Source organism: Dipodomys merriami, unplaced genomic scaffold (genome assembly GCF_024711535.1).
Source record: "Dipodomys merriami isolate MVZ:Mamm:240054 unplaced genomic scaffold, mDipMer1.0.p SCAF_2, whole genome shotgun sequence".
NCBI classification, from domain to species: domain Eukaryota; kingdom Metazoa; phylum Chordata; class Mammalia; order Rodentia; family Heteromyidae; genus Dipodomys; species Dipodomys merriami.
This window is the reverse complement of record NW_027203381.1, coordinates 20358641-20386362: the sequence shown is the minus strand read 5'-3', so window position 1 is coordinate 20386362 and position 27722 is coordinate 20358641. Positions and strand designations below refer to the sequence as shown.

At 42.7% G+C, this 27722-nt stretch overlaps 1 protein-coding gene across 2 annotated transcripts in view; it reads right to left on the bottom strand.

The window, feature by feature from the left end:
• St8sia5 (ST8 alpha-N-acetyl-neuraminide alpha-2,8-sialyltransferase 5) overlaps nucleotides 1-23266 on the bottom strand; it is a 65520-nt gene extending 42254 nt beyond the window's left edge. Inside the window, exons 1-2 of one of the 2 annotated variants that reach the window (XM_070029221.1) lie at nucleotides 22671-23266; nucleotides 669-782 (exon numbers count right to left, since the gene is read on the bottom strand). In XM_070029221.1, coding sequence (XP_069885322.1) covers nucleotides 669-782; nucleotides 22671-22801 — 245 coding nt within the window. In that variant the 5' untranslated portion in view covers nucleotides 22802-23266. The remainder of the gene's footprint in view (nucleotides 1-668; nucleotides 783-22670) is intronic. The other variant, XM_070029222.1, reaches the window with a different exon arrangement.
• Between the last annotated feature and the right edge of the window lie 4456 nt (nucleotides 23267-27722).

The following is a 27722-nucleotide window of genomic DNA, read 5'->3' as shown; positions in this document are numbered from 1 at the left end:
GGTAAGTGGTTCCAGCCATATCCAGCTCCAAGTAAATAAGAACATCCTTCTTTATCCAAAGAAATTCTCCATAAACCATCCCTGCAAGAAGCGGTTTTACCTAAGGATATTCCACCTTCACTTAACCAACAAACATCACTGAGCTCCTACTCCTGAGTAGGCAGCATGCCCTTTATTATGGACTTTGGCCCAACAGGCTACAACAGAGCAAGAGAAAATAACTGTGTGATGGTATGAATGTGGCACCTCAGTGCTGTCTTGATGAGAGTGGCTCTGTTCTAGCCAACAGCAGTCTCACTAGGTGCTATACTTCAGAGGAGCAGAGAGCCCTTACCCAGCACTCACCCCCGGTGTCATCCACATTCCAGCCAACATCTGAGTTCCCTGCTGTAGGTATCTACCTCCAAATGTAGACTTGAAACCCAAAGGCTCTAGTCTACTCTACTTAGAAGGAGCCAGAGAGTCCCTACTTCACTGAGGTTGGGACCTAATCCTCTCACTTCACATCGACTTACGCCTTGAGTAAAAGGAAACAGGTGGGATTCCAAAACACAGCAATGAAGACACTGGATCAAGGCATTACATCTCCAAGGACAGGCAATGGACAGGAACTGATGGATTCCCACAGGATGGGTTCCCACCCTCAAGCCATTTTCTGGGGTCTGTACCTGGAGCTGGAGTCACTGCCGCTCTGCACTGCCACTGCTGGGTTGTCGGTGACATTAAAGAGCCCCGTCCAATTGGCCAGTGGGTCACCATTCTGCCAACCAAACTGGAGGCCTCTGGCAAGAAAATGAGGCAGTCGGTATACATGCTCATTTGTTGGGTGAAGCCAGTCTACCAGAGAGCCACAGGCTATCCTTGTGCCTATATAACACATTGCCTTGAGCTTTACGTTCTTGATGGTGATGATCTTAGCCATGAAGATGGCAATAGCAAACCCTTTCCTGTGACTCTGCCCTCCTACAGCAACCCTTCACTTCATCTTCACCACAGGATTGAGATCACACCTTTTACACTCATGGAAACCAAGGTTCCGTGGGATTAAGGTCACAGGGCTCTTCCACCTCCTAGGTGTTGCCATCCCCCAATTCTTGTTTCCAGAAACTAAAGCTAAGATCTCTAGCAGCCAGTACATTGTCTTTGTCAGGCCAGACATACTTCAAGGATTTTTATCTAACACATAAAGATACTATTTCTAGTTTAAGATGATGGACTGAACACATCTTTATCTCCACTCCTTCCCCAAATTTAATGAAAATAACCACAGAGCAATAAATAAGGAAGTGATACAAGGGACTAGCAACAACATTTTGAAAGATGATAAGCAGATGGATAATTGATTTAGAACAAAGACAGTGGGATCCTGAGAACCTCTAAGAAACAAATGGAGCACTCCTGAAGACTTGGACATGAGAACGGCCAAAGCAGAAGGGTCAAGACAGGTGTGCAAAACTGTACCAAAAGCAGTAGAACTGTGTTAAGACTGAGAAAGGGGGCAGGTAGACACCCTCTACACACACTCAGACACACTAGATCCTCTTCCTAAGCTCAAGCAGTCTGCACTCTGCCTGTCTATATAAACATGGTAGCAAGCTTGCTCCCTGAAGAAGCTGACCCAAGGAGAGTCTATACTCTTCTCATGTGCAGACTGCACTGAGAACTGGAATATGCTGAGTGCACCTGACTTCCAAATGTTGTACCATGTGTGGTTCTGAACCCTCCAGTTGGGCTACAAGTACATTTCTCAGGAGGGAAACCAATTAGGTTAGAGGATATGGCTAATAAGAAAGGACTAGCACCTATTTGAGCACTTGGAGCAAGCTTCCTCCAGCTGGCACTGTGGCTTTAGAGTTCTTTGTTGGGGACTGTCCAGTGTCTCATATAATTTCAAGCAACATCCCTGTCTCTGCTGCTAACTAGATGCAGCAGTTGTGATGATCAAAAATATCTCCAGGGGTCAGGCATGGTAACACATCTGCAATCCCAGTTGTGAGTTCTAGCTCAGCCTAGGCAATAGGAGACTGTGTCTCAAAACAAACAAACAAGCAAGAAAACAAATCCCAGATGTTGTTAAATATCCTCTGGGGGCAAAATCATCTTGACTGAGAATTATTATCTAACAAATGTTCTAGTGACTGACTGGCTCTTAAACATGCACAGTTCATTAGCGGTCACTCCAGGTAAAAACAAAGCTGAACTTGAAGGCACAGAACTAACAAAATTTTTAGAAAGGAATTCAGGAGACAAGCAATAGACGTATTTTAATAAAACCCTAACTAATAAATAGTCTCTCAGCTAAGGGAAGAGCATACAGGGGCTGGAGTAGATCCATGTACATCTCCACTTATGAACTGATTGATGCCTTTAGCTTAGTCTGTACCTCTGTTCCCATATTTCAAGTGAGAGAACCAGCTTAAACATCTCCAGCATCCTTGACCAAAACTGTCACAAAGCTGAGGCATTTGCTTCAATTACTAACATCTCCATCCTTGGAAGTCAGCTTGCCTCCCAAGTGCGTGTTTGCCCAGCTTCCCAGATGCATCTGTATTGAAGAAGCCCCTTGGGGCTCTGCTAATGGAGAGTTATATTCATGAGGTGCTCAATCAATGATTTGTTGAGTGGCTGCTAGTTCCCTTTTCATTGTCTCAGTATGAACCGTTGAGAGAGCTAAGCCTGGGAGAAGAAGCAGATACAACTCACAGGACAGAGCTTGAAGCGCGATTTCACAGTCCATTCAGAAGTGCTTCATTCTCATTTGATTCTATAGTTATTCATTAATTTACTGAAGTGGTTACATTTCATTATTTAAGAAATTTGTGAGGTATTTCTTAGGCAGCTTCTGAGGTTGTTTAAATCAGAAAAGAGACATTTGTTGAGCACTTACTATGAACAATGCACATTACCTATATGAAGTTGCTTCTTCCAACAGCTCACACAGAAAGTCTCATTAATGATGTTTGTAGATAACAAAATGAGTATTTCAGAAAGTTTTAGCAAATTGCCTCAAGTCTCAAGGGTAAAAAGTAGTCAATGTAAGACTTAAACCCAGAAATGGCTCATTCTAAGCTTTTTATTCCTAGAAGGCTTTACCAGGCTATCTATAGACCAAAAAATTATTTCCATCTAAAATTTTGCAAATTAAGTGGTTTATAAGCATATTCAAATCAGTCCCAAGCCCAGAAATCTGTTATGAAACCCATGAGTACTTTAAAAAAAATCTGGTCAGCCAGACACTAGTGGGCTCATGACTGCAATCCTAGCTACTCAGGAGGCTGATACCTGAAAAATGTGATTTGAAGCCAGCCCAGGCAGCAAAGTCTGTGAGATTCTTATCACAACTACCAAAAAGGCTGGAAGTGGCACTGTGTCTCAAGTAGTAGAACACTACCCTTGAGCACCCAGGCCCTGAGGTCAAGCCTCAGAACTGGAACACAAAAAATTTGGTCAGCCAGGTGCTAGTGACTCATACCTAAAATCCTAGCTACTCAGGAGGCTGAGATATGAAGCTTGCTGTTCAAAGCCAGCCCAGGCAGGCAAGTCTGTGAGACTTTTAACTCCAATTAATCACCAGAAAACTGGAATTGGCACTGTGGCTTAAGTGGTAGAGCAGAGCACTTGCCTTGAGCTGAAGAGCCGAGAAACAGTGCCCAGGCCCAAAGTTCAAGCACCACGACTGACCAAAAAAGAAAAATTGGTCAATAAAACTTGAGTATGGCCTGCACAAAAAGACATCTAGCCACACTGCTCCTCCATCATCTACAGGAAAGAGTCCTTTCCAATTGGGAAAGGGAATCACTAAGCACACTTCACAATCTTTTTTTTTTTTTTTTGGGTCCGGTCGTGGGGCCTGAACTCTGGGCCTGGGTGCTGTCCCTCAGCTCTTCAGCTCAAAGCTATACCCTTGAGCCACAGCGCCACTTCCGGCTTTTTTTTATGTGGTGCTGAGGAATCGAACCCAGAGCCTCAGTCATGTAAGGCAAGCACTCTACCACTGAACCACCTTCCCAGCCCCACACTTCACAATCTTTAAGAAGGAAATAGGATGATGTAGAAAGTCTCTCATTAAAAATTAAAACTTTTAAAAAAAATCAGTCTATAAGAGATATATATTAGTAGCTATACTGTTATATGGCTTTATACCCAAAAGCCATATATAGAACTAAAGCTTATTCATTTTGTTTTAGCAAGCTTTCTTGATTCGTCTTAAAATTTGATGGCAGAGGAAGGGCAAGAGGGAAATTAGAAACATCTACCATTTTGACACTGTAAATGAAAAGAGTCAAGTCACAAAGGAGAGACTATACTCTGAAGAGAGGAAGAGAAGAAGAGCATCAGGAATCACAAAAGAAATGGAAGAGTAGCACAAAAGCACAGAGACACAGAGACAACAGAGAAAAGCAGAAGAAAAAAGATAATATTGCTCTGCAGAGCAGGAGGGGAGCTAGAGATGCCATTACAAGGAGGCAAATGATCAGCTGGGGTCTGAAACCACTGAGACTTGTTTCCTGGGAATTGCATAATGGTGTGTGTTTGTTGACATTCAAGAGTGAGGACTTTCATCATGAAACTTCCACAGCTGCCTCTTCTGCAAAGGAAGGTTGAACTGCTTAACTATAAGCATTGAGACCAGCGGGCAGAGAGACTAGGACAGTCACCCCAGTGCAGACTTGAATGTTCTGTTTCTCCCCTACTTGCTGACATACTCAGGAGTTATACCAAGGCTCAGAAGCTTGCTATGCTTGAGGACACAAACCAGGATGTACATACAGAAAGTAGAAACCTGCCCTGTGTGTAGCTGTAAAGCTTCAGCCAACAGGAGCTCCCAGTACACAAAGAAGGAACGCTTCTCTAGTGATAGCAGCTCAGAGACTTTAGTTAGTTTGTCTGGATTTAAGTGCCAATGAGAATCAGGCCACAAGTTCCCTGAGCATGCAGGCAAATGTTTGGCCTCTGAGCCATAACTCTGTCCAGTGGTGATAAATAACACTTTAACCATAATACTACTCTATTCTGACTAAACAATGAGAATATTACAACTGAAATAGAAAATATGATTAAAACTTCTAAACAATAACTTCACCTTATATGCATTAAATCAATAATATAGAAAGACAAGTAATATGAAATTTTTAAAAAATGAAAAAAAAATAATATAAAAAGCTAAAACAACGTGTCTCCTCCACATGTCAACAATCCCATAAAGGATGTGAAATTTCAAACAATGAAGTCAAAAGATCAATAATAAGATAAAAAACAAAAAAAGATATGTACAAGTACGTGAATGAATTTTTAAAGATATAAATAAACAGTTGAATAAACTCAAGGGGAATTCAAATAAACAACTGAATAAAGTAAGTAAATTCATGTAGGATATGAAAGAGGAATTCAATAAATTCTGAAAACATACTGAAATCCTGGAAATGAAAAGTTCAATTGTACAAATAAAAACTCAATAACAGGGGCTGGGAAGGTGGCTCAGTGGTAGAGCACTTGCCTTGCATGCATGAGGCCCTGGGTTCGATTCCCCAGCACCACATAAGAAAAAAAGCCGGAAGTGGCACTATAGCTCAAGTGGTAGAGCGTTAGCCTTGAGCTGAAGAGCTGAGGGACAGTGCCCAGGCCCAGAGTTCAGGCCCCCCCCAAAAAAAAAAAAAAAAAACCTCAATAACAGTCTTACCAATAGAATGGAACATTGAAAGTAGAGTGTCAAAAATCAAAGATAAAGTAGACAAATTAGATCAATCAGACTAAGAAAATGTGAAGAGAACATTCAAGACCAATGGGACAACATCAAAAGGCCAAATCTAATAATGGGCAAAAAAGAAGGAGAAGAGATACAATCTAATGGCATAGAAAACACATTCAATAAAATAATAGCAGAAACTTCTCCAATCTTGAGAAAGAAAGGATCATTCAGGCACAGAAGGCTATCAGAACATATAACAGGCAAGATGATAAAAGAAACATAGTTCAGACACTAAATATACAGAACAAAGAAAACATGATGACTGCAACAAGAAATAAGTGATGAGTCACATATACAGACAAATCCACTAGAATAACAGTAGATTCTTCAACAGAAACTCTAAAAGCAAGAAAGCCAGAGAATGATATATTCTAAGTCCTAGACTGAAATACTCCAAGCCCTCAAAAAGAGAGCTGCTGGCCTAGATTAATGTATCCAGCAAGGCCATCCTTCATAGTTGATAGCAAAATAACAATCTTGCATGATAAACAAAAGCTAACAGAGGTGGGTGCCAGCTCACACCTGCAATCCTAGCTATTCAGGAGGCTGAGATCTGAGGATTGGGGTTCAAAGCCATCTTAGGCAGGAAAGTACTCTTTAAAAAAAATTATTGTCAAGATGATGTACAGAGGGGTTACAGTTACATACATAAGGTAGTGAGTACATTTCTTATCAAACTTGTTACCCCTTCCATGAGACTCTTCTCTCCACTAAACTACTCAGGAAAAGCAGGAAGTGGCACTATGGCTCAAGTGGTAGAGTACCAGCCTTGAGCAAAAAAAGCTCAGGGCAAGTGCCCAGGCCCAGAGTTCAAGCCTCAGGACAAAACAAAATAAAACAAAATTTAAAAAAAGGCTAAAGGAATTTATAAACACTAAATCAGCACTTCAGAAGATATTTAATGGGATCCTACATACTAAAGAGAAAGATATGTACCACCAGGAAAATACAACAAAGAAGAGAAGATTAGTAAACGAGGATTGGGAAAGAAGTATACATCACAGAAGCAGGAAAAATGACAGGAAACACACATGCTTTTCAATATTAATATTTTTAATATTGATATTTGATCCCAATTATCCAATCAAAAGACAGTGATAAGTTGCATCAAGAAGCAATTTGTGACCACTTGATGCCTAAAAGAAATGCATCTCACTAACAAAGACAAACAGTGGCTTAGGGTAAAAGGATAGAAAAATATTTTTCAAGCAAATAGACTCTGAAAGCAAGACTCATAAATGATAAACCAAAATGAGTACGAAGAGATAAAAAGGTCACTTCATATTAATAAAGATAACTGTTCATCAAGAGGAGATAACAATTGTTAACTTATGTGTGTGTATATATGGATATATGTGTGTATATGGATGTGTGTGTATATGTGTATGTGAAATTTAGCATATCAAGTTCATTAAAGAAATACTACTGGAGTTATATGCACAGACAGATCCAACACAACAATAGTGCGAGACTTCAATATCCCATTCTCACCTCCCCCCCACCAAAGTTCACAAAGACACTTCAAAATATACCAAATGGCCTAAACAGACATCTACAGAATATTTCATTCAGCACTTGTACAATGCACACTCTTCTCATCCCATGGAACTTTCTCTAAAATAGGTCATATTTTAAGGCATAAATCAAGTCATAATAATATAAGTGAAATGATCCTCTGTAGTGTATCAGACTACAATGGAATTAAACCAATCAACAACAAAAGAAACTACAGAAATATTGAAACATAGACAAAACAATACACTACTGAATGACCAGTAGTCATGAAATTAAACAAGGTCAAAGGAGGGTCATAAAAATTCCTAGAAATCTACTGTAAATGAAAATGCAATCTACCAGAAAATCTTTGATACAGCAAAGGCCATAAATGCATAGAAGAAAATTTATAGTATGAGCACCTACATTAAAAAAATCTCAACAGATAGCCTAATAATGGATCTCAAGCTTATAGATAAACAAGAACAAGCTAAATCTAAAATTAGCAAGTGGAAATAAATAATAAATATTAAGTCAGAATTAAATGAAGTAGGGACAAAACAATATGATGAATCAATGAAACACAAAGTTGGTGGTTTGAAAAAATAAAAAAGATCGATAAACCTCTAACTGAATGGATCCAAAGGAGGGAAAAGCCCCAAATTAATAAAACTTAGAGATAATAAAAGAGATAGCACAACCAATACCAATGAGGAAGAGAAAAGCATTATAAGGCTGAAGGCAGGGACTTCCAGCCAAGGAACACTGATGATTGCCCGCAGACAACCTGACAAAGGGAAGCACAGAATGAATTCCCAAGCACAGCCCTAGAAAAGGAGCCACGCCCAATGACATTGTGATATGGGACTTTTGGCCTCCAGAACTGTGAGGTAATAACTTGGGTTGTTTGCCCTCACAATTTATGGTACTTATGACAGCAACCCAGCAAACTAAAATATACAGAACTACCTCTTTAATCTTCTTTGCCACTATCTTCCTTCCAGGCTCCACTCAAATTCTAAACCTTTTCCAGTGGTTCCCAAAGTTGACCTTGAAAAGCACCAGGAAATGTTTGAGTTTCTGAAGACGATTGGAAGAAATAGGGAAGGGCTGAGCTAAAGAAGAAAGAGCGAGTTGGGCAGGATTGGAGGGAGCCTCCATGCATGCTATTTTGAGCAGAACAGGTGAACACAGGCCCCGTTATGATGCACTGCCTCACTACAGGTCCAATCAAGGAAAATCAGCCATAAACTGTAATTTCCAAAACTGAACCCAAACCAACCTTTTCTTCCTTTAAGTTGATTATCTCAGGTATTTTGTCATAGTGACAAAAAGCTAAATAACATATTTTTCCTCTCAGCATAAGCATTAAATGAAGAGGAAGACTGAATCAATTTAACAGGACTATGGTATAGATTAAATGAAATAATCCTCATTTAGGACTGTCTGTTTTGGTAGAGACTGGCTTATTACCCTTTGTTGAATGCTAGTAATTAATATAATTCATTATTAAAGGTTTCCACTTGCATATGTGAGGGTCTACCAGGATAAGTATGGTGAAGAGCCAAAATGGGAAATCATTCAATGAAGAAGTAAACAAACATGGATGACTCCAAGAGAAGATACTAAATCTTCTGAGAGGTAAAATTTTCCTGGAAAGAAAGCACATCAAAAAGAAGATAAGGAAAATGAATAAATCTGTAGATCATCATGTTGAATAAGATTAGCCAAACTCAAAATGCTAAACATTGCATGTTCTCACTCATTTGTGGAATAAAGATATAAAGTGATATTATTGATAATGATACTATAGTGGTGTCATAGTAATGGGAATGAAAAGAAAAGGTAGACCATATAGGAAGAGATCAGTGGGAGAGGAAAGAAGGAAAGGAAGCGATACTAATTAGTAAAGAGGACCAAAGGCATTACAAATCTATCTATCTATCTATCTATCTATCTATCTATCTATCTATCTATCTATCTATCTATCTATCTATCATCTACCTATGGACTGTAACATAATAAAATCCAACACTTAGCCGGATGCTGGTGGCTCGTGCCTGTAATCCTACCTACTTAGGAGGCTGAGATCTGAGGGTCACAGTTCAAAGCCAACCGGGGCAGAAAAGTTCATGAGACTCTGATCTCCAATAAACCACTAGAAAACCGGAAGTGGTGCTGTGGCTCAACAGATAGAGTGCTCGCCTTGAGCTGAAGAGCGCAGGGACAGTGCCCAGGCCCAGAGTTCAAGCCTCACAACCGACCAAAAAAAAAAAAAATCCAACACTTGAAAAATGTGAGGAGCGTGATGTTTTTTTGTTGCTTTTTATGTCCCTCCCCCACGGTATAACCCCTGTTTACACTGTATTTGATGTTGGTATAATTTGGGGAGGGGAAGGGAAAAAAACAAAATGTTTCAAAATATGGATACAGGTTGATCCATTGCAACAATTACAAGATGTTATGTTGAAAAAGGAACTCTACAATTTATTGGTGGAGGGGAGTGTAGTTGTGGAAATGGGAGGGAAGGGATGGTAGGGGAAAAACAAAGGAGGAGGCAACAATGCTGGATAAGAAATGTACTCATTATCTTGCTCATGTAATTGTAACCCTCTGTACAGTATTTTCACAATAAAAACTTACTTAAAAAAAGAAAAATGTGAGGAGGAAAAGAGCAATGGGAACATTGCAGAGGGTTGAATTTGCTCAAAGTACGATGTGTACATATATAGACATATCATAATGAAGTCTCTTCATATTACAAATCTATCTTAAATTTAAAAAAATATGCTTGGTACCAGTTGGTGATGCCTATAATCCTAGATCTGAGAAGTGTAGTTCAAAGCCAGCCCACGCAGATAATTCCTCAAGATTCTTTTTTTATTGTAATTTTTTACTTTAATTTTTTTTGGGGGGGTCCGGTCGTGGGGCTTGAACTCTGGGCCTGGGCACTGTCCCTCAGCTCTTCAGCTCAAGGCTAGTGCTCTACCACTTGAGCCACAGTGCCACTTCTGGCTTTTTTCTTTTTGTTTATGTGGTGCTGGGGAATCGAACCCAGGGCCTCATGCAGGCAAGGCAAGTGCTCTACTACTGAGCCACCTTCCCAGCCCCTTCCTCAAGATTCTTATCCCCAATTAACCAGCAAAAAGCCAGGCGTGGAGATGTGGCTCAAGTAGCTGTGAATGGAAAAGGCTGAGCTCAGAACTTGAAGCCCAGAGTTCAAAACCCAGTAGTGGCACAAAATAAATAGACCAATAGACAGGACTGGAGAAACAGAAGGAAGAAGAGATTATATCTAGGAGTGAGGAGATATCTAAGGACTTCAAAGTAAGGGCAAGAAACAACTACCCTTTGCCTAGGGCAGAGCTGGGCATTCAGAAAAGGGCAGGACTACAGGCATATTTAAGGAAGCCCTCAGCCCTCAGGCCTGTGCGAGTATAGGGATGGCACCAGCAAGTGAGGGTCTCTTAAATTTTGTTCCTTGGATCCTTTATGTATCTCATCTTTATCCCAACCCTGAAGCAGGTGCTCAATAGCCATTGGCCGGGAGCAGCCAGGATATCAAGCTTATCTGCCAGCAGAACAGGTGACATCCCAAGCTGCAGTCAGCTCAGCATCCTGTCTCCTTTCTAGGCCACTTTCCCAAGAGCCACACACTGGAGAGGAAGATCTTCAGCTTCCCATGCTCCCAATCTCCAGGAGCTGCACCTGTTTCTCAGGGCACTAGACCAGTAGGCTTGGTCCCCTGAGGAGAGGGAGGAGAGCTGGCTCAGCGATGAGAACCTTCAAATGCACGTATGAAGACAGCCCAAAGTCAGGCTGTCCTTTTCCTTGACCCAATTTCAAACCCTCAAGTCTCAGGCTTGTATCATCCACACAAAGCAGCCTAGATCTGGACCCTGGAGGTGTGGGAGGAGGAAGGGGGCAGGGAGACAAAGTACAGGAGCCTTTTGTACTTGGTGCAGAATAGAACAGGCCCTGCCTCTCATAGAAAGCAACAGGCCAGTGCTGGGCAGTACACGGCTAAGTACAGAAAGCGTGCTAGGAATTCAAGGGAAAGAAAGAAGTCTGTGGGCTGGATACAGAAAGAGAGGCAGGATTTGGACTGAAGGGCAGGCAGGAAGAAACAGCAGGCATAAACAACAGCATGGGGACAAGCACAGTGTTTGGACAGATGTCACGTGTGAAAACGACCCTGGGCTGACAGAAGAAATGCTCAGCTTGAGCGTGGGCTTCAGATACAGGCTGAATATTTGGAGTGAGATTATTATTTTTTTGTTCTGGGGGGGGGGATCACAATCGTTCTCTGCAACATGGAAGATGGAGAAACCCTCCGTGACAGGCCCTACACCACCACTCCCCCCCCTTGCAGGAATGAAGGCCTTCTTTTTGACTTGTTGGGGATCCCACGTGCTGAGAGACCTCAGCTTCCAACTCTCTCCTGGAATTACTTTGGATGAGGAGAGTCCTCTTCCCCAAGGTCATATCCCTTTCAGAGAAGCCCTCATTCCTCATCTAATGCCCGAACAAGCTAGAAGTATAATGGTTTAACTCCTCACCCCAAATCTGGACAAGTCTGGAGGGCAAGCAATTCCAGGCCTGCCTATGGGATCAGCGGAGGCTTCTGCTGGGATTATATTATATTTCAGTATCACCCTCTGCTCAATCATATTTCCCCTCCCTTTCCTGGCTATTGATCATTACAGAACCTCTTACTTAACATCCCTCACTCTCAGGCTCAGACTTGCTTTCCAGAGAACCCAATTTGCATTACCTTCTCACTATAAAAACACTAAAATAACCAAAACATCTGTAAAATGTCTTCCTAAATCTGATGAAGAGACAAGTGAGATGAATCTAAAGCCAGAGGCTGTTCAAGGGGCATCAGCCCATCCCATATATTTCTGTCGTCTTGATAAGAGCCACAGGACCTCCCCAAGGTGGAAGGTCATGCTAGAAACCTGCTACTAAAGCCAAGAAGACACTAATAATCAAAAAGATAAAAAGGACAAAAGGCAGGATAGGGTAGGATACACACACACACACACACACACACACACACACACACACACACACACACACACACACACACACACACACACACACAGAGGCAGAAATAAATCCTTATTCACAAATAATCACAATAAATGTGAATGTTCTAAATTTTCCAGATAAAAACTAAATTTTCTAGATAAAAACTGTAACTATATTCTGGTTATGATGGAAGAAAGCAAATATTGAAAAGAAATTAGCATAACCAATGTCAACTTTTGACTTACTAAAATCTTTTGAGTAGCTTTTTGTTGGTGGTGGTGGTAGCTGTCCCTGAGCTTCTTTGTGCTCAAAGCTACTGCTCTACCACTTGAGCCACAGTGCCACTTCTGGTTTTTGAGTGGTTAACTGGAGATAAGAGTCTGATCACAGGCTGGGAAGGTGGCTCAGTGGTAGTGTTTGCTTCACATACATGAGGCGCTGGGTTTGATTCCTCAGCACCACATAAGCAGAAAAAGCCAAAAGTGACACTGTGGCTCAAGTGGTACAGTGCTAAACTTGAACTGAAGAGCTGAGGGACAGTGCCCACACCCAGAGTTCAGGCCCCATGACCAAAAAAAAAAAAAAAAAGAGTCTGACCACGATCCATAGATCTCAGCCTCCTGAGTAGCTAGGATTAGAGGCATGAGCCACCAGTGTCCCAATTGAATATCTTTTTAGTTATTAAAAAAATTTAAGGCATCAAAACAGGAAATACCTGGAAATTTCAAACTTTTCAAAGCTTATTAATAAAAATCTCATTACAGAAATTAGAATATATTAAAGATAATGAAAATACCTCTAGTAGTTAGTAGCTACTAGACTTCCAACAAATTACTTAACCCCATTGTGCCTTAGTTTATCCATCTGCAAAAGGAGAATTATAATAGTGTCTGTTGCTATTGTTATAAAAATTCAGTATGTTAATATGTAGAGCAGTTTTATTAGCACAACAGGATTTTTACTTGCTGTCATTGCCATCATCATCCCAGAATTAAAGAAATACAATTGGAGAAGCACATTAAGACTGAAAATAAAAGAGACAGCATCCTACCTGTGAAGCAGCAACCTTCCTGTGAAGGTTGAAAAAGAATGACAGAATAAAACCAAAGCATAAGAATTATTTAAATAAAAAGTAATCGAGATAAAAATCAACACAGCAAAAAATCTGGCCACTCAATAAATATTATTAAAATGTAGAAAAGTAAGTAAACAATGCTACAAAATTTTAAAGGGGGATAAAAACTCATAAAGACTATTAGGAAGCATGACAATTAAGTTGATTTTTTTAATTTCTAGAAAAATATAATTTACAAAAGGAGAAATAGAAAATCTAAATAGTCCTACAACCACCAAAGGGTGATTCTCACTTCAAGTTTTTCTGCAAGAAAAAAAACATTAGGTGCAGATGGCTATACAGGTGAGTTCTATTAAATTTTCAAAGAATAGATGAGCTTGGGTTGGATGTATGGCTAAAGCCAACTTAGCAAGTGAAAGGCTCGGGGTTTAAATTCCAGTACTGAAAAAGGAAAACTCACAAAAGAATAGGTGACCTCAAAAATGCGCACAAACTATTCTAGAAAACAGATAAAAAGGGAACACTCCCAACTAATTTGGTAAGATTAAAAAATCAAAGACAGCATGGAAAAGGACTTTATATGCCAAGATTATTCAAGACATGAGAAATAGCTCCTATCTAAAAATAACAAAGAAATTTCACATGATGTATAACATGAACAAGCTAGATTTTATTTCTAAAATTATATGCTGAACACCTAATATTGTAATTTTCAGCTTTTACTAGGGTTTGAAATAAAGGCCTGGGGCTTGTGTCTAGCAAGGTGCTCTACCACTTGAGCAATGCTCCCCAAGCCCTTTATGCTTTAGTTATTTTTGGAATAAGATCTCCTGTTTTGTCAGAGCTGGCCCCAGACTATGATCCTCCTATTTACACATCCTGTGAAGCCGAGATGACAGGTGCAAGCTACCATGTCCAGACATTGGTCAAGAAGGGTAGCATTTTCTCCTGGGATACTTTTGAACTACAATCATGACAGTTTCCATTTCTTGGGCAGCTGGGAGTATAGGAATGAACCACAAACCTACCTTTTTAAGTTTTGTGTTTGTTTTTTGAAACGAACTATGCTATGTACATATATGTCAGTCTTCTAAGTGCTAGGATTATAGGTGTGAACTCATACTCAGCTCTGTCAATGAAAATTACCAGCTTAAAAAATTAGGGATAAACTATGTATCATCCAGCTGATGTAGAAAAATAATCTGATAAAATATCCAGACAAAGGTGGGAACCGGTGGCTCATACTTATAATCCTAGCTTCTCAGGAGGCTGAGATCTGAGGACCGCAGTTCAAAGTCAGCCTGGGCAGGAAAGTCCATGAAACTCTTATCTCCAATTAACCACCATAAAACAGGAAGTGGTGGTGTGGCTCAAGTGGTAGAGCGTTCACTTTGAGCTGAAGAGCTGAGGGACAGCGCCCAAGCCCAGAGTTCAAGCCCCACAATTGACAAAAAAAAAAAAATCCAGACAAAGCCTTGTATTTTTTCACACATGCACACATTATATTTTAATCAGCATAATCCCCTCTTTGTTCTCTCTCTCTCAAACAAAACTTCTTAACACAGTATGAGTTCATGAACCTTTCTAACCTATCAGAGGATATCTACAATCTTTTTTTTTGGGGGGGGGCGGCTGTGGGGCTTGAACTCTGTTTTTCTAGTGGTTTATTGGAGATAGGAGTCTCACGGTCTCTCCTGCCCGGGCTGGCTTTGAACCGTGATCCTCAGATCTCAGCCTCCTGAGTAGCTAGGATTACAGGCATGAGCCACCGGCGCCCGGCTACAATCTTTTGAAAAAGCTAAACAAATATCCCCAATGGACATTCTTTTTATAATTAGGATTTATCACAACATGTACAAAAATTAACTCCAAATAGCTACTTAGAAGACTGAAATCTGAGCATCACAGTTCAAAGCCAGATCAGAAAAGAAAAGCCCATAAGACGCTTATCTCCAATTAGTCACAGAAAAAAATGGAAGTGGAGCTGTGGTTCAAGTGGTAGAGAGAGATCTTTGAGGGAGGGATGGAGAAAGGGAGGGAAGGAAAGAAGGAAGGAAGAAGAGAAAAGAAAAGAACACTCTCAGAAGAAAGCATAGGTGTGAATCATGATCTTTGACGAGACAATGGCTCCTTAAATATGAAAGCACAAAAACAGATTTTTGGATATTTTGTGCTTCAAAAATACCAAAAAGAAAGTGAAAGAATGGCTGGATATACAGCTCCGTAGTAGAGCACATGACAAGCACTGGTGAGGCCCTGAGTTGGATTACCAGCACCACATAAAATAGGAGAGATAAGTCACAGAATGGAGAAAAATGTTTTGCAAATCACATATCTGATAACAGATTTACATTTAGAATCCATAAAGAATTCTCACAATTGAATAGTAAAAAGATATTCCAATTTTTAAGTATAAGCAAATTATCTAAATTGGCATTTTCCAAAAGAAGGAATAAACATACACAATAAGCACATAAAAGATGTTACAGGCTTGAGGCATGACTTAGCAGTAGAACACTGCATAGCAATTGTGAGACCCTGAATTCATACCCCAGTACAGGGGGAAAAGGATATTCCAGGGCCAGGCACAGTGGTACAAGCCTGTAATCCCAGTTATGCAGAGGTGACAAAATCCTATTTCAAAGCCAGTCTCAAGCAGATTATGTGCAATTTTCTCTAAAAAAACAAGCTAGAGACAAAAGGGCTAGTGAATGTCTCAAGTGGTGGAACATCTGCCTACCAAGTACAAGGCCCATGACTCAAACTTCAATGCCACTAAAAGAGAAAACAAGAAAGATACTGCATATCAGCTGGAGGCATAACTCAAACCTGACTAGCAATTGAGGACGAGGCTTCAAATCCAGTACTGCCCAAAGAAAGCAAGAAATGAAGATGGTACACATAATTAGTCATCAGAGAGATGCACATTCAAGACCATAACGAGACACTACCCCCAAAGCACCGTACAGGTCATGACGGGTCAAAAAAAAACTGGTAATAATGAATATTGCCAATCATAAATATTGTGGAGAGATTAGAACCCTCACATACTTCAGAAAGAGTGCACAAGGATGCAGCTAGTTTGGGAAGCACCCTGGCACATGCTCAAATGATAAAAACAGGGTCACCATATGACCCAGCAACGCCACTGCCAAATATAAACCCTAGAGACATGGAAACATATGTCCATGCAAAAGCTTGCACAGAAATGCTCATCACAGTCATTCAGGACAGCAAAGAAGTAGAAGCAACTCCAATGTCCATGAGATGAAAAATGAATAAACAAAGCCTCCTAGCTCCTCCCACCCCACACAGCCTCCTCACCCCTGTGGGTGTGGACATTCCTCAACTTCCCCTCATGCCTTATCCACTGTCATTTTCCATTCTCTTCCCTCCCGAGTATCTTATCCAACCCCATCACATAGACCAGCAATTGGTGTGATTGTATTTGTGTATGTGTGTGTATACAGCTGAAGATCCAAACCAGAGCCTTACCCATTCTAGGCAAATAGTCTACCTCTGAGCTACATTCCAAGTCCCACAGATCAGCATTTTCACACACACACACACACACACACACACACACACACACACACACACATGGATATGAGACATTAACACACTGAGGCCAAAGGAGGATATGCACAAGAGTGGGTGACAAAGGCTCAATAGCTATGTGCATGTGATCACATAAAATAATATTTTAGTGCTCACCTTGAGCTGAAGAGCTGAGGGACAGCGCTCAGGCCCAGAGTTCAAGCCCCACGACCACCAAAATAATAATAATAATAATATTTTATGAAATGAACTCCAAGAAAAGGAAACATAAGATTTTTTTTAAGTTGCTATTATTGCTGATTTTGTTTTCTTTTTCTTTTGTCTGGCTGGTTTTTACTTGGGAAGGTAAGGAAGACAGAAAAGGTGGAACAAAGGGTGAACAAGTACAACTGTGGTATTCACTAGACACTCTGTGGAAAATGAACTGTACATCTTGTGGGTGGAGATGGGAGGAAAAATTGGGAGAAAGGGAGACATGGTTTAAAAAGAATTGTACTTAGGGCTGGGAAGGTGGCTCAGCGGTAGGGTGCTTGCCTTGCATGCATGAGGCTGGGTTCAATTCCTAAGCACCACATAAGCAAAAAAAGCTGGAAGTGGTGCTGTTGCTCAAGTGGTAGAGCGCTAGCCTTGAGCTGAAGAGCAAAGGGACAGCGCCCAGGCTGAGTTTAGGCGCCACGACCGAAAACAACAACAACAACAAAACCTGTACTTATTAGCTGACTCATGTAACTGTAACCCCCTATATATCACTTCTAAAATAACAATAAAAATTAAAAATGAATTGATTTATTTTTCATTCCATAGTGTAACAATCTTTTTGAGCTTCTATTAAGTACTACATATTGCTCTGTCTTTGGAGAACAACAGGCCCCTACTCACCACATTTCTACTTTGTTTTCCTTGTCCACTTCAGCCCTGTATTTGGCAAACAACCAAACACTCAGTTCCTCCCTGTGCTCCTCACACCTTGCTCACTTACTTTCAGCCCCTTCCTTCTACCTCTACCTGTGCCGTGCAATATTCCTCTTTATGATCTCCTTCAAACACTTCCATGAACTCTGAACACACTGATTCACTATGGCTCCCTCCTCATTTGGAGTCCTTTGCCTATTCCTTCAGGCATAGACCATATTTGAGTTTTGTGTCTTTCTGTCTTTCCAACAGCCCAGAAACTCCCCAAGACCCTGACCTGAATCATCTTGCACTTCCAGTGCTGCTCAGCATATAGTCAATCTTCATTAATATGAAGTAGACACGAGAAATGAGACCATCCAGACAAATGTCCCAACTTTGTTCCTCCCTTTTCCTCCTAAACCACACAGCCTGTGCTTTCTCCAGGAGAGGTAAAATACTTCCCAGGACATTACACTGCTCTTCCTTCTTCCTTCCTAATCAAGGTTGGTCCCCAGAGTCAGACAACTCAAAATCAGCCTTCTCAGATATGCCCCCACTGCACAACTCAAAGTAGAGGCCAAGGGTCCAAAGAAATTCTTATTGGAAGAGCCCACCAACTCCATGTCCCAGGAGCTTTGCTTCTGCAGCAGCTCAGTGGTGCAGCCTTCAAGAATCTCTGAGCTCTGAAGTGGATCTACTTTCTGAGCCAAGTTCTCCTCACTCTTGACTGGGCTCTAAAAACACCTCCTATATGAAGCACCGATAACTTTCCTTCCCAGTGGCTTCTTGCAAGTCAGTACGCGGCTCAAAAATCACATGTGGCTGAAGAAATGTTCAACCTCCCTAGCCATAAAAGAAATGCAAATCAAAACAACATTGAGATATCACCTCACTCCAGTTAGAACGGCAAAAATCAAGAACTCTAATAACAACAGATGCTGGAGGGGATGTGGACAGAAGTGAACCTTACTTCATTGTTGGTGAGAGTGTAAACTTGTTCAACCACTTTGGAAAGTAGTATGGAGGTTCCTCAAAAGACTCCATATAGAGCTCCCCTATGACCGAGCAATCCCACTTTTGGGCATTTACCCAAATGTTTACAAACAAGACCACACTAAAGCTACCAGCACAACTATGTTTATTGCAGCATTATTTACCATATCTAAGATCTGGAACCAACCCAGATGCCCCTCAGTAGATGAATGGATCAAGAAAATGTGGTATATATACACAATGGAATTCTATGCCTCCATCAGAAAGAATGACATTGCCCCATTTGTTACGAAATGGAAAGACTTGGAAAAAATTATATTAGGTGAAGTAAGCCAAGCCCAAAGAAACATAGGTCCCATGATTTCCCTTATTTGCAATAACTAGTGTATGTCTGAGTCAAGCAGAAAAGGCCAGATAAGGTGATGTTAGGAAAATGAGCCCTAAGATATGTATTTTAAATTTTTTTTTCTTTCATGTATTTGTTTCTAACAAATCACTGTATTTGATGTCAGTATAATTTGTGGAGGGGAAGGGGAAAAACAAGTCGTTTAAATAAGGATACAGGTGGACCTGTTGCAACAATGAGAAGTACAAGTTGTCATGTCAAAAACGAACTTTACAACTTGGGGGGGGAGGATTGGGTGAGGGGGGAGGAGATGGGAAGGGATGGGAAGGGTAAACAAAGGAGGAGGCTACAATGCTTGATAAGAAATGTACTCACTATCTTGCCCATGTAATTGTAACACCTCTGTACAGTATTTTCACAATAAAAAAAAAAGAAAAAAATCACATGTGGCTTCCTATGGTAGAATAACCAAGTTCACACCATCTTTCCCAGTCTTCCAAACATTTCATTAAAGGCTCTAGCCATTGTTACATCTATGTGCTGCTTTCCTACATTTCTCTTTTATTCCATCCTGGAGGGTGCTCCAGGATCCATGTGTTCATTGTTCTATTTCTTTGTTTCTTCCAAGTACTATCGCTGCACACACATGCACACACACCTGCCCTAATCTTCAGTCATTTCTTTACTACCTATATTTACATGTATTATGGGTCAGAAGCATATGGCCCCCAGGGTACAGCTAGAAAGCAAGCAGTAAACCATCTCAGAGCTTGACATTGAGAACAGACTTTCTCATCCTGGGCCTACTGACACCCAGGGCTGATCATTCTTTGTTGCAAGAGGTAGACTGCTCATCTAGGATCTTCCTAACATCTTTACCATCTTCTTCTGGATGCCAGTAACCCCTGTTTGACAACCAAAAATGTCACTTCTCATTGTGTAGGGGCAGAATTGCCCAGGACTAAGAGGTGATGGACTGAAGTATCAGGGGAACCTGTTGTTACAATCCATTGCAGGGGACCTGCCAGACCACACCCTAGGAAGTCTAATCCAGTAATCTGTATGTCAATGGCCTCCAGGAGAAATCCTGGTGCAGTGTTGCAGTCAGGTCAATACATCCCTAAGGTCAGCTCATGACGACGAAGATGTATGTCAGAAACAGGACTGATGAGCAAGTGTGGTGTATAAGCACTGTGACAAAATACAACTGATGTGGAAGCCATAGGCCAGTCAGGACTTGGAACAGCCTCCCCCTCCCCTGCCCCCGATGGACTAAGTGCAAGTGGGCTCCGGTGTGGGAAAGACGAGAGGGGCCAGTGCCATTGCTGTACCCTTCCACCCCTGTTCCAGCTCTCTTCAGTTCTGGATACGCAAGTTCACTCTTCTATCCAAATCTTGCTCTTCTTCAAGGTCCACTCAAGTTCTGCCTCCTCCTGGCAGTCTTCCCTAACTTCTACATCACTGCCTCTCAAGTAGTTCAACACTTAATTCTTATCTCATTTATGGCCTATTTTGCCAAATTGACTTCGACCCCCACCTCCCCCAGCACCAGGACCACTCCTTGGCTTCCTGTTTGTTTTGTTTTGTTTTGCCTGTCCTATGGCTTGAACTCAGGGCCTGGGTGCTGTCCCTGTGCTTTTTTTTTTTTCTCAACACTAGCACCCTACCACTTAAGACACAGCACGACTTCTAGTTTTTTTTCTGAGTGGTTTATTGGAGATGAGACTCTCACAGACTTCCTGACCAGGGTGGCTTCGAACTGTGATCCTCAGATCTCAGACCCCCTAAGTATTTAGGATTATAGGTGTGAGCCACTGGTGCCACTGGTGCCCAGCTCATCATTGGCTTCTTTATAGCACCCAGGCTCCCTTCAGAGATTGGCCCTAGACAGATTTTCCTTGTTTGGTTGGATTTCACCCAGTCTCTGGAGTGAAGCCCGCAAGGTGGAATCTAAGTAATTTAGAAATGGGGTCTCTGGAAGAAGGAGAATGGAAAACAACTGGTACAGACAAGACAGATCATCTGGCAGGCTTGCCAGAACAAGCAGGTTAGTAGTGTAGTTGGCTTTTGCCCTGGCACTGATACCTAACTGCTGTTGTCCAGGGAGGAGTCCCTGTAGCCCCAACAATTCTGGGGAGCCACCAGTGGGGACAGCAACCCAATGCTGCCCCAGTGAGGAACAGATGCCAAGACAGAAGCCATGGAAGCATGCTGGTTCTGAGGTTACTTGGGAATAGGGTAGGGGGAACAATAATCACAAAAGAAGGAGACAGATGTGATCAGATCCAATAAGAGATCTGCAAATGTCCTTTAAAGACCATGTGCTCCAAGGATGAACGCTCTCTGGAAAAGCCAAGGGCAGCAAGTGGCTGGGAATAAATGTTTGGGACAGGAGGTCTCATACTCCCTAGCTGGGGGGGGGGGGCCGTTTATAAGTAGGTAAACAATCTGCCTTTTTAGATTTCCTGCTAGAAGCAAGACCAGCAGCAGCAACCCTGGCTCTCCCACTCTCTGGGCAGGCCAGAGTGTGATCATATGATAGATACTGACGCCATAAGATGGAAACAGAACTGCTCCATTATTTTTGAGAAGTTTTGAGAAGATAATAGGATGCTTATGTAGCTGGAGATGCATTTTCTTTCCTAACAGTCTGGGGGAAGGACTGTGAAGCTTGGGAGATACAGCTGCAAAGGACAGGCCTCCCACAAGGGGCCAGGGAGGACTCTTCTATGCACCAGAGGCTCCACTACAGCATCAGCCTAAAGCCTAACCTCAGCGCCCCCAACCAGGCAGAGTAACCTGCACTGTTACCCTGAAGGAGGCATTTTGGTATTTCCCTGTATCTTCTGCACACAATAGACAGGCTCTGTCTGAATTTCTGAATGACAACTCCTACTGCCCTTTCTGTTATGGAGTTTGCCCCTGGCTGAGGTCAAGGTGAGAAGGGCCCAACTTCTGTTTCCTCTCTGCCCTTTGGTACTAAGGATGAGAACCAATCATCTGCTTCTGAAGGAACTAGGCTGAGAGTTTCACAGATCCAGTGGCTGTTCGATTGCAACAATTCATTATTCCCTCTGCATCGTCACAATCCACTACCACCACCACCCACACACTAACCCAGCCTTCCTGTGGGTTGAAAAAGGCATCTCCACCAAGGATCCCTACAATAATTTAAGACTCATCAGGTTAAAAAAAATAAAAATAAAAATAATGCTCAGGGCATTCACTAGAATTTACAGTCAACGTGGCTGCTTGGAATTCCAAACTGCTCCCCATTTTTTACAGCAGAGCAAAGTTGTCGCCCCCGCCCCCCCCAATCCTCCCGGTCCCCAGCTGCATGAAGCAGGAGCTAGAGATGCTTTGGGGGAGGGCCAGGAGCCTAGCCTGCCGCGGCTAGAGTGCTTGTGGCTAAGTGGAGACCCCACACAGCTCCTCATTGCTGGTGGGCGCTGCAACCACAGCGTCGGCCACTTGGGCGATCGCCCATGGGCTCCGCACATGCCACCCACCCTCTGGGACTTTCTTACCTCTTGATGTAGTTCCTGCCATATAGGATCTGTTGCAGCAAGGTCACCAAGGCAAAAGCGCAGATGAAGATGAAGAGCAAAGTTCGGTTCCCCAACAAATCTCGGCTGGCCGAGGGGTCTGCGTAGCGCATCCTGGCGGCTGGTCGCCGGGGATGCGGGATGCGGGGCGGCCAGGCAATCACGCGCTGGTTCGGGGGCCCCGAGGGGCGCACGGTGGATCAGACGTCTCACGGTTAGGCTGTTAGGCGGTTAGGCGGGCGGGAGGACTTCGCGGGGCAAAGTTTCCGGCTGGCGCAGCCAAAGCCAGCAGCATCCGCACGTTGGTGGAGCCGCGGCGACAGCAGGGCACTGCCGGCCAGGGGAAGCTCCGCCGCGGTCCCAGGCCTTTCTTTCCCTCGGCTCTTTGTACCTCTGGGCGCCAGTGCCGGGCAGCGGCCGACGTCCCCGCAGAAGGGCGACTGCAGGTGCCCCCGACCCGGGGGGCGGGAGGGGGGTAGGCGGGGAGCGGCTCCTCCCGCTAAGGTGGCGGCCAATGGGGAGCCGGGCCGGGCTTGGCCCGCCGGTGCGCTGGGGTGCGCCGCGCACCGCCCCCTCCAGGCGTGCTCCAGATCGCCGTTGCCGGGGCGCGTGGGGCTCGCCTGGGGCGGGCTGCGTCCGATCTTCCGGCCCGCGGCTAGGGAAGGGTGGCCTCGGGTTCTGCAGCTGGAAGGTGAGGGTCTAATGACAGGTGGCCCGTGGAGAGGGGCAGAGGGGGCCGCGCAAAACGCGGGGCTTAAACAGTGGGATTAAAAGAAGGGCAGGACGCGGGGAGCGGAGGCTGCAGAACTGGGCTTGCGGGAAGGGATCATGTATTTGCATGCAGCGCGCAGGGAACTGAGTCACCGCCGTGGCCGCGTCCTCGCGCGCTCCTAAGGATTTCAATGGAGAAAGCGGAGCAAGGTCAGCCCGGCGCCCCTTCAAGGACGGCGCGCACCGCTCTGGCAAGCTAATGGCCTTGCGGGGCTGCCGCCCCGCGCCCTCCCGGAGCCCAATTCGGCGAGGCAGACCTTCAGGGGCTGCTGGCCTCCCTCCCCAGGCCTCTTCCTCCACCCCTACCACAGCTCCTCGCTGTCCAGCTGTTCGTTAAAGACTGCTGTCCATCACCAAGACAGGAACCCAGTCTCATCCTTGGAACCACGCTTAAATCATAGGTCAGGGTGTCTGGCGCCTTAGGGTACGTTGGTCCCCGAAAGTCACTACGTCTGGAAGCACTCTGTGCTTCAGAGTGTAAGCCAAGGAGAATAATCACACGAGAAGGCCTGACCTCTGCAGAAAACCTCCCCGGGAAAAATGCCACCCCCTACCTTGCTCCAGAACTGCCATCCGGTACACTCCCAGCGCCTGGAGTCAGGTGTTTGGGGGCATTCACCGCTCATCCCTGGCTGGACGATCCCAGGGCTCCCTACCCTAGTTCTTCCACACACACACTGGGAGGTTTCAGAGTGAAACTATTTTTGTGTACAAAACCCATACCTCTTCAAGAACAACTTTACTTGGAAATACCCAGCTTCCAATCTCCTCGAACTTGGCATTTGGTAATTTTCTCCTGGAATTGGAAAGACCAAAGAATGCATAGCAAATTCCTGCGATTAGGACTCCATCAATTATTTGGAATCTTGTGTTATGTTAATTCACAAAGCCAAAGTAGATCTTGGATGTATGTATTTAATTACCCGAAAGGTCATAAGTGTGGACTTTTAAAACAATTCATTTATTAAACTAAAATAACCAGACACTTGGAAAGCCTATCCTTGTAATATGACAATTCTTGTGTTCTTTTGGTGTTTTACACATCAAAGAGTGCCTATACTCAGGTACATTAATGAATTTTCTTCTCCTAGCCTCTGACTAACCTACATTACAGATCCACGTATCAAAGAGCTAATTGTTCAGAGCAATTCGCCTATCAAGGAATCCTCAGGTTCTCAGATGCAGTTTTCTCCCCTACACTTAGGCAACGACAGATTGCTTAAGAGTGCATGTTCACAATATCCTATAATGAGATACAGGAAGCTATCAAAAGTCTTCCAACAAAAAAAAGCCCAGGACCAGATGGATTCACAGCAGAATTCTATAAGACCTTTAAACAAGAACTAATACCCATACTCCTCAAGCTCTTCAGAGAAACAGAGAAGGAAGGAGCTATCCCAAACTCATTCTACGAAGCCAATATCACACTCATCCCCAAACCAGGCAAAGACCCAACCAAAAAGGAGAATTACAGGCCAATCTCCTTGATGAACACAGATGCAAAGATCCTTAACAAGATTCTAGCTAACAGAATCCAGAAACACATAAAAAAAAAATTCACTATGACCAGGTAGGCTTCATCCCAGAGACACAGGGATGGTTTAACATACGTAAGTCAATAAATGTAATCCAACATATCAACAGAGCCAAGGTCAAGAATCACATGATTATCGCTACAGATGCAGAAAAGGCCTTTGACAAAATTCAACATTCATTCATGCTAAAAGCTCTGGAGAAAATAGGAATAGAAGGAACATTTCTAAAAACAATAAAAGCCATTTATGACAGACCAATAGCCAATATTATACTTAATGGGGAAAAGCTACAACCAATTCTCCTAAAATCAGGAACTGGGCAAGGATGCCCACTGTCTCCACTCCTCTTCAATATAGTCCTAGAACCCTTAGCCAGGGCAATAAGGCAAGAAAAAGACATTAAAGGGATCCGCATAGGGAAAGAAGAAGTTAAACTATCCCTTTTTGCAGACAACATGATACTATACCTCCACGATCCCAAAAACTCCATCCCCAAACTCTTAGAAATCATAAATCACTTCGGCAAAATAGCAGGATACAAAATAAACCCACAAAAATCAGTTGCCTTCCTATACACTGATAATGTACAGGAAGAGAGGGAAATAAAGGGAGCAACCCCTTTCACAATAACCTCCCGAAAAATAAAATATTTAGGAATTAACCTAACCAAAGATGTAAAAGAACTATTTAATGAGAACTATAAAAAGTTAAAGAAAGAAATTGCAGAAGACACTAGGAAATGGAAAGACCTCCCATGCTCCTGGATAGGCCGACTTAATATAGTAAAGATGGTAATACTTCCAAAACTAATATACAAATTCAACGCAATTCCTATTAAAATCCCAATGACGTACATCTCTGAAATACAGAAAACAGTCCAAAAATTCATATGGAACAACAAAAGACCTAGAATAGCCAAAACAATTCTAGGGGATAAAGACAATATGGGAGGGCTATCCATGCCGAACTTCAAACTCTACTACAGAGCTATAATAACAAAGACAGCATGGTACTGGCACAAAAACAGACCCGAAGACCAATGGAACAGAATAGAAGATCCAGAAATAAATCCACAGGCCTACAGCCAGCTGATATTCGACAAAGGAGCCAAAGACATACAATGGAAGAAACACAGCCTCTTCAACCGCTGGTGCTGGGAAAACTGGGCAGCCACATGCAGAAAACTAAAAGTGGACCCCAGCCTATCACCATGCACCAACATCAACTCAAAATGGATTAAAGACCTTAACATTAAACCTGAATCTCTGAAACTACTGCAGGACAGAGTAGGAGAGACACTTGAACTAATAGGCACAGGAAGGAACTTCCTGAACAGAGTCCCAGGGTCACAACAAATTGGAGAGAGACTCGACAAATGGGACTACCTTAAAATAAAAAGCTTCTGCACAGATAAAGCTATCGCAACCAAGCTAGAAAGACAACCAACTAATTGGGAAAAAATATTTACCAGCAATATATCAGACAAGGGGTTAACATCCTGTATATACAGGGAACTCAAGAAACTAATCCCTCCCAAACCCAACAAACCAATTACTAAATGGGCAAGGGAACTAAAGAGGGACTTCTCAAATGAAGAAATAAAAATGGCAAAGAAACACATGAGGAAATGTTCATCATCCCTGGTGGTGAAGGAAATGCAAATAAAGACAACCCTGAGATACCACCTTACCCCAGTCAGAATGTCCCACATCCACAAATCAGCCAACGACAAATGCTGGAGGGGATGTGGAGAACGAGGAACGCTATTACACTGCTGGTGGGAATGTACACTCATACAACCACTTTGGAAAGCAGTCTGGAGGGTCCTTAGAAAGCTAAAGATTGACCTCCCTTACGACCCAGTCATACCACTTCTAGGCATCTACCCTGAACAACAGGAACCAATATACAAGGACACGTGCACCTCCATGTTTATTGCAGCACTGTTCGCAATAGCTAGGATATGGAAACAACCTAGATGCCCCACCACAGATGAATGGATCCAAAAATTGTGGTATCTATACACAATGGAATACTATGCAGCCATTAGAAATGACAAAATAATGGCATTTGCAGGGAAATGGATGGAGCTAGAAGGAATCATGTTGAGCAAGGTAAGCCAAGAACGAAGAGACAAACAGTACATGGTCTCCCTGATAAGTGGATGATGAATCCAAAATGTTAGGTGATATGACAAAACTAACAGGACTTAAGAAACAAAGAACTCCCACTCATCTGGTTGAACCACTACTAAATATCCCCATGCTGCTGATCACATATATGGTATATAACATATGAGCACCGTTATATATTACAGACTGTGATAGACAATTTGCTCCAGGAAAGTTAGAATGAACTTGTGACTTTAAATGAGCATCATTATTCCACAATACTGTGAATTTCCGGAAATTAAGTAATCACTTAATCACAATCAAAAAAAAAAAAAAAAAAGAACCTTGGGGAAGGGAGAGAGGGAGGGGATGGTAGGGGGAAAACAATGGAGGGGGTAACAATGTTCAAGAGGAAGTGGAAGTGTACTCATTGCCTCACTCATGTAACTGTAACCCTCTGTATAGTATCTTTACAATAAAAAAAAATTAAAAAAAAATTAATTCACTCACAAAAAAAAAAAAAAAAAAAGAGTGCATATTCAGTGCTCATGCAGACATGCCCCTCCCGCACACCACTGGCTTTTCTGCTCCACTCTGGTTATTTTCAAATTTTGGAG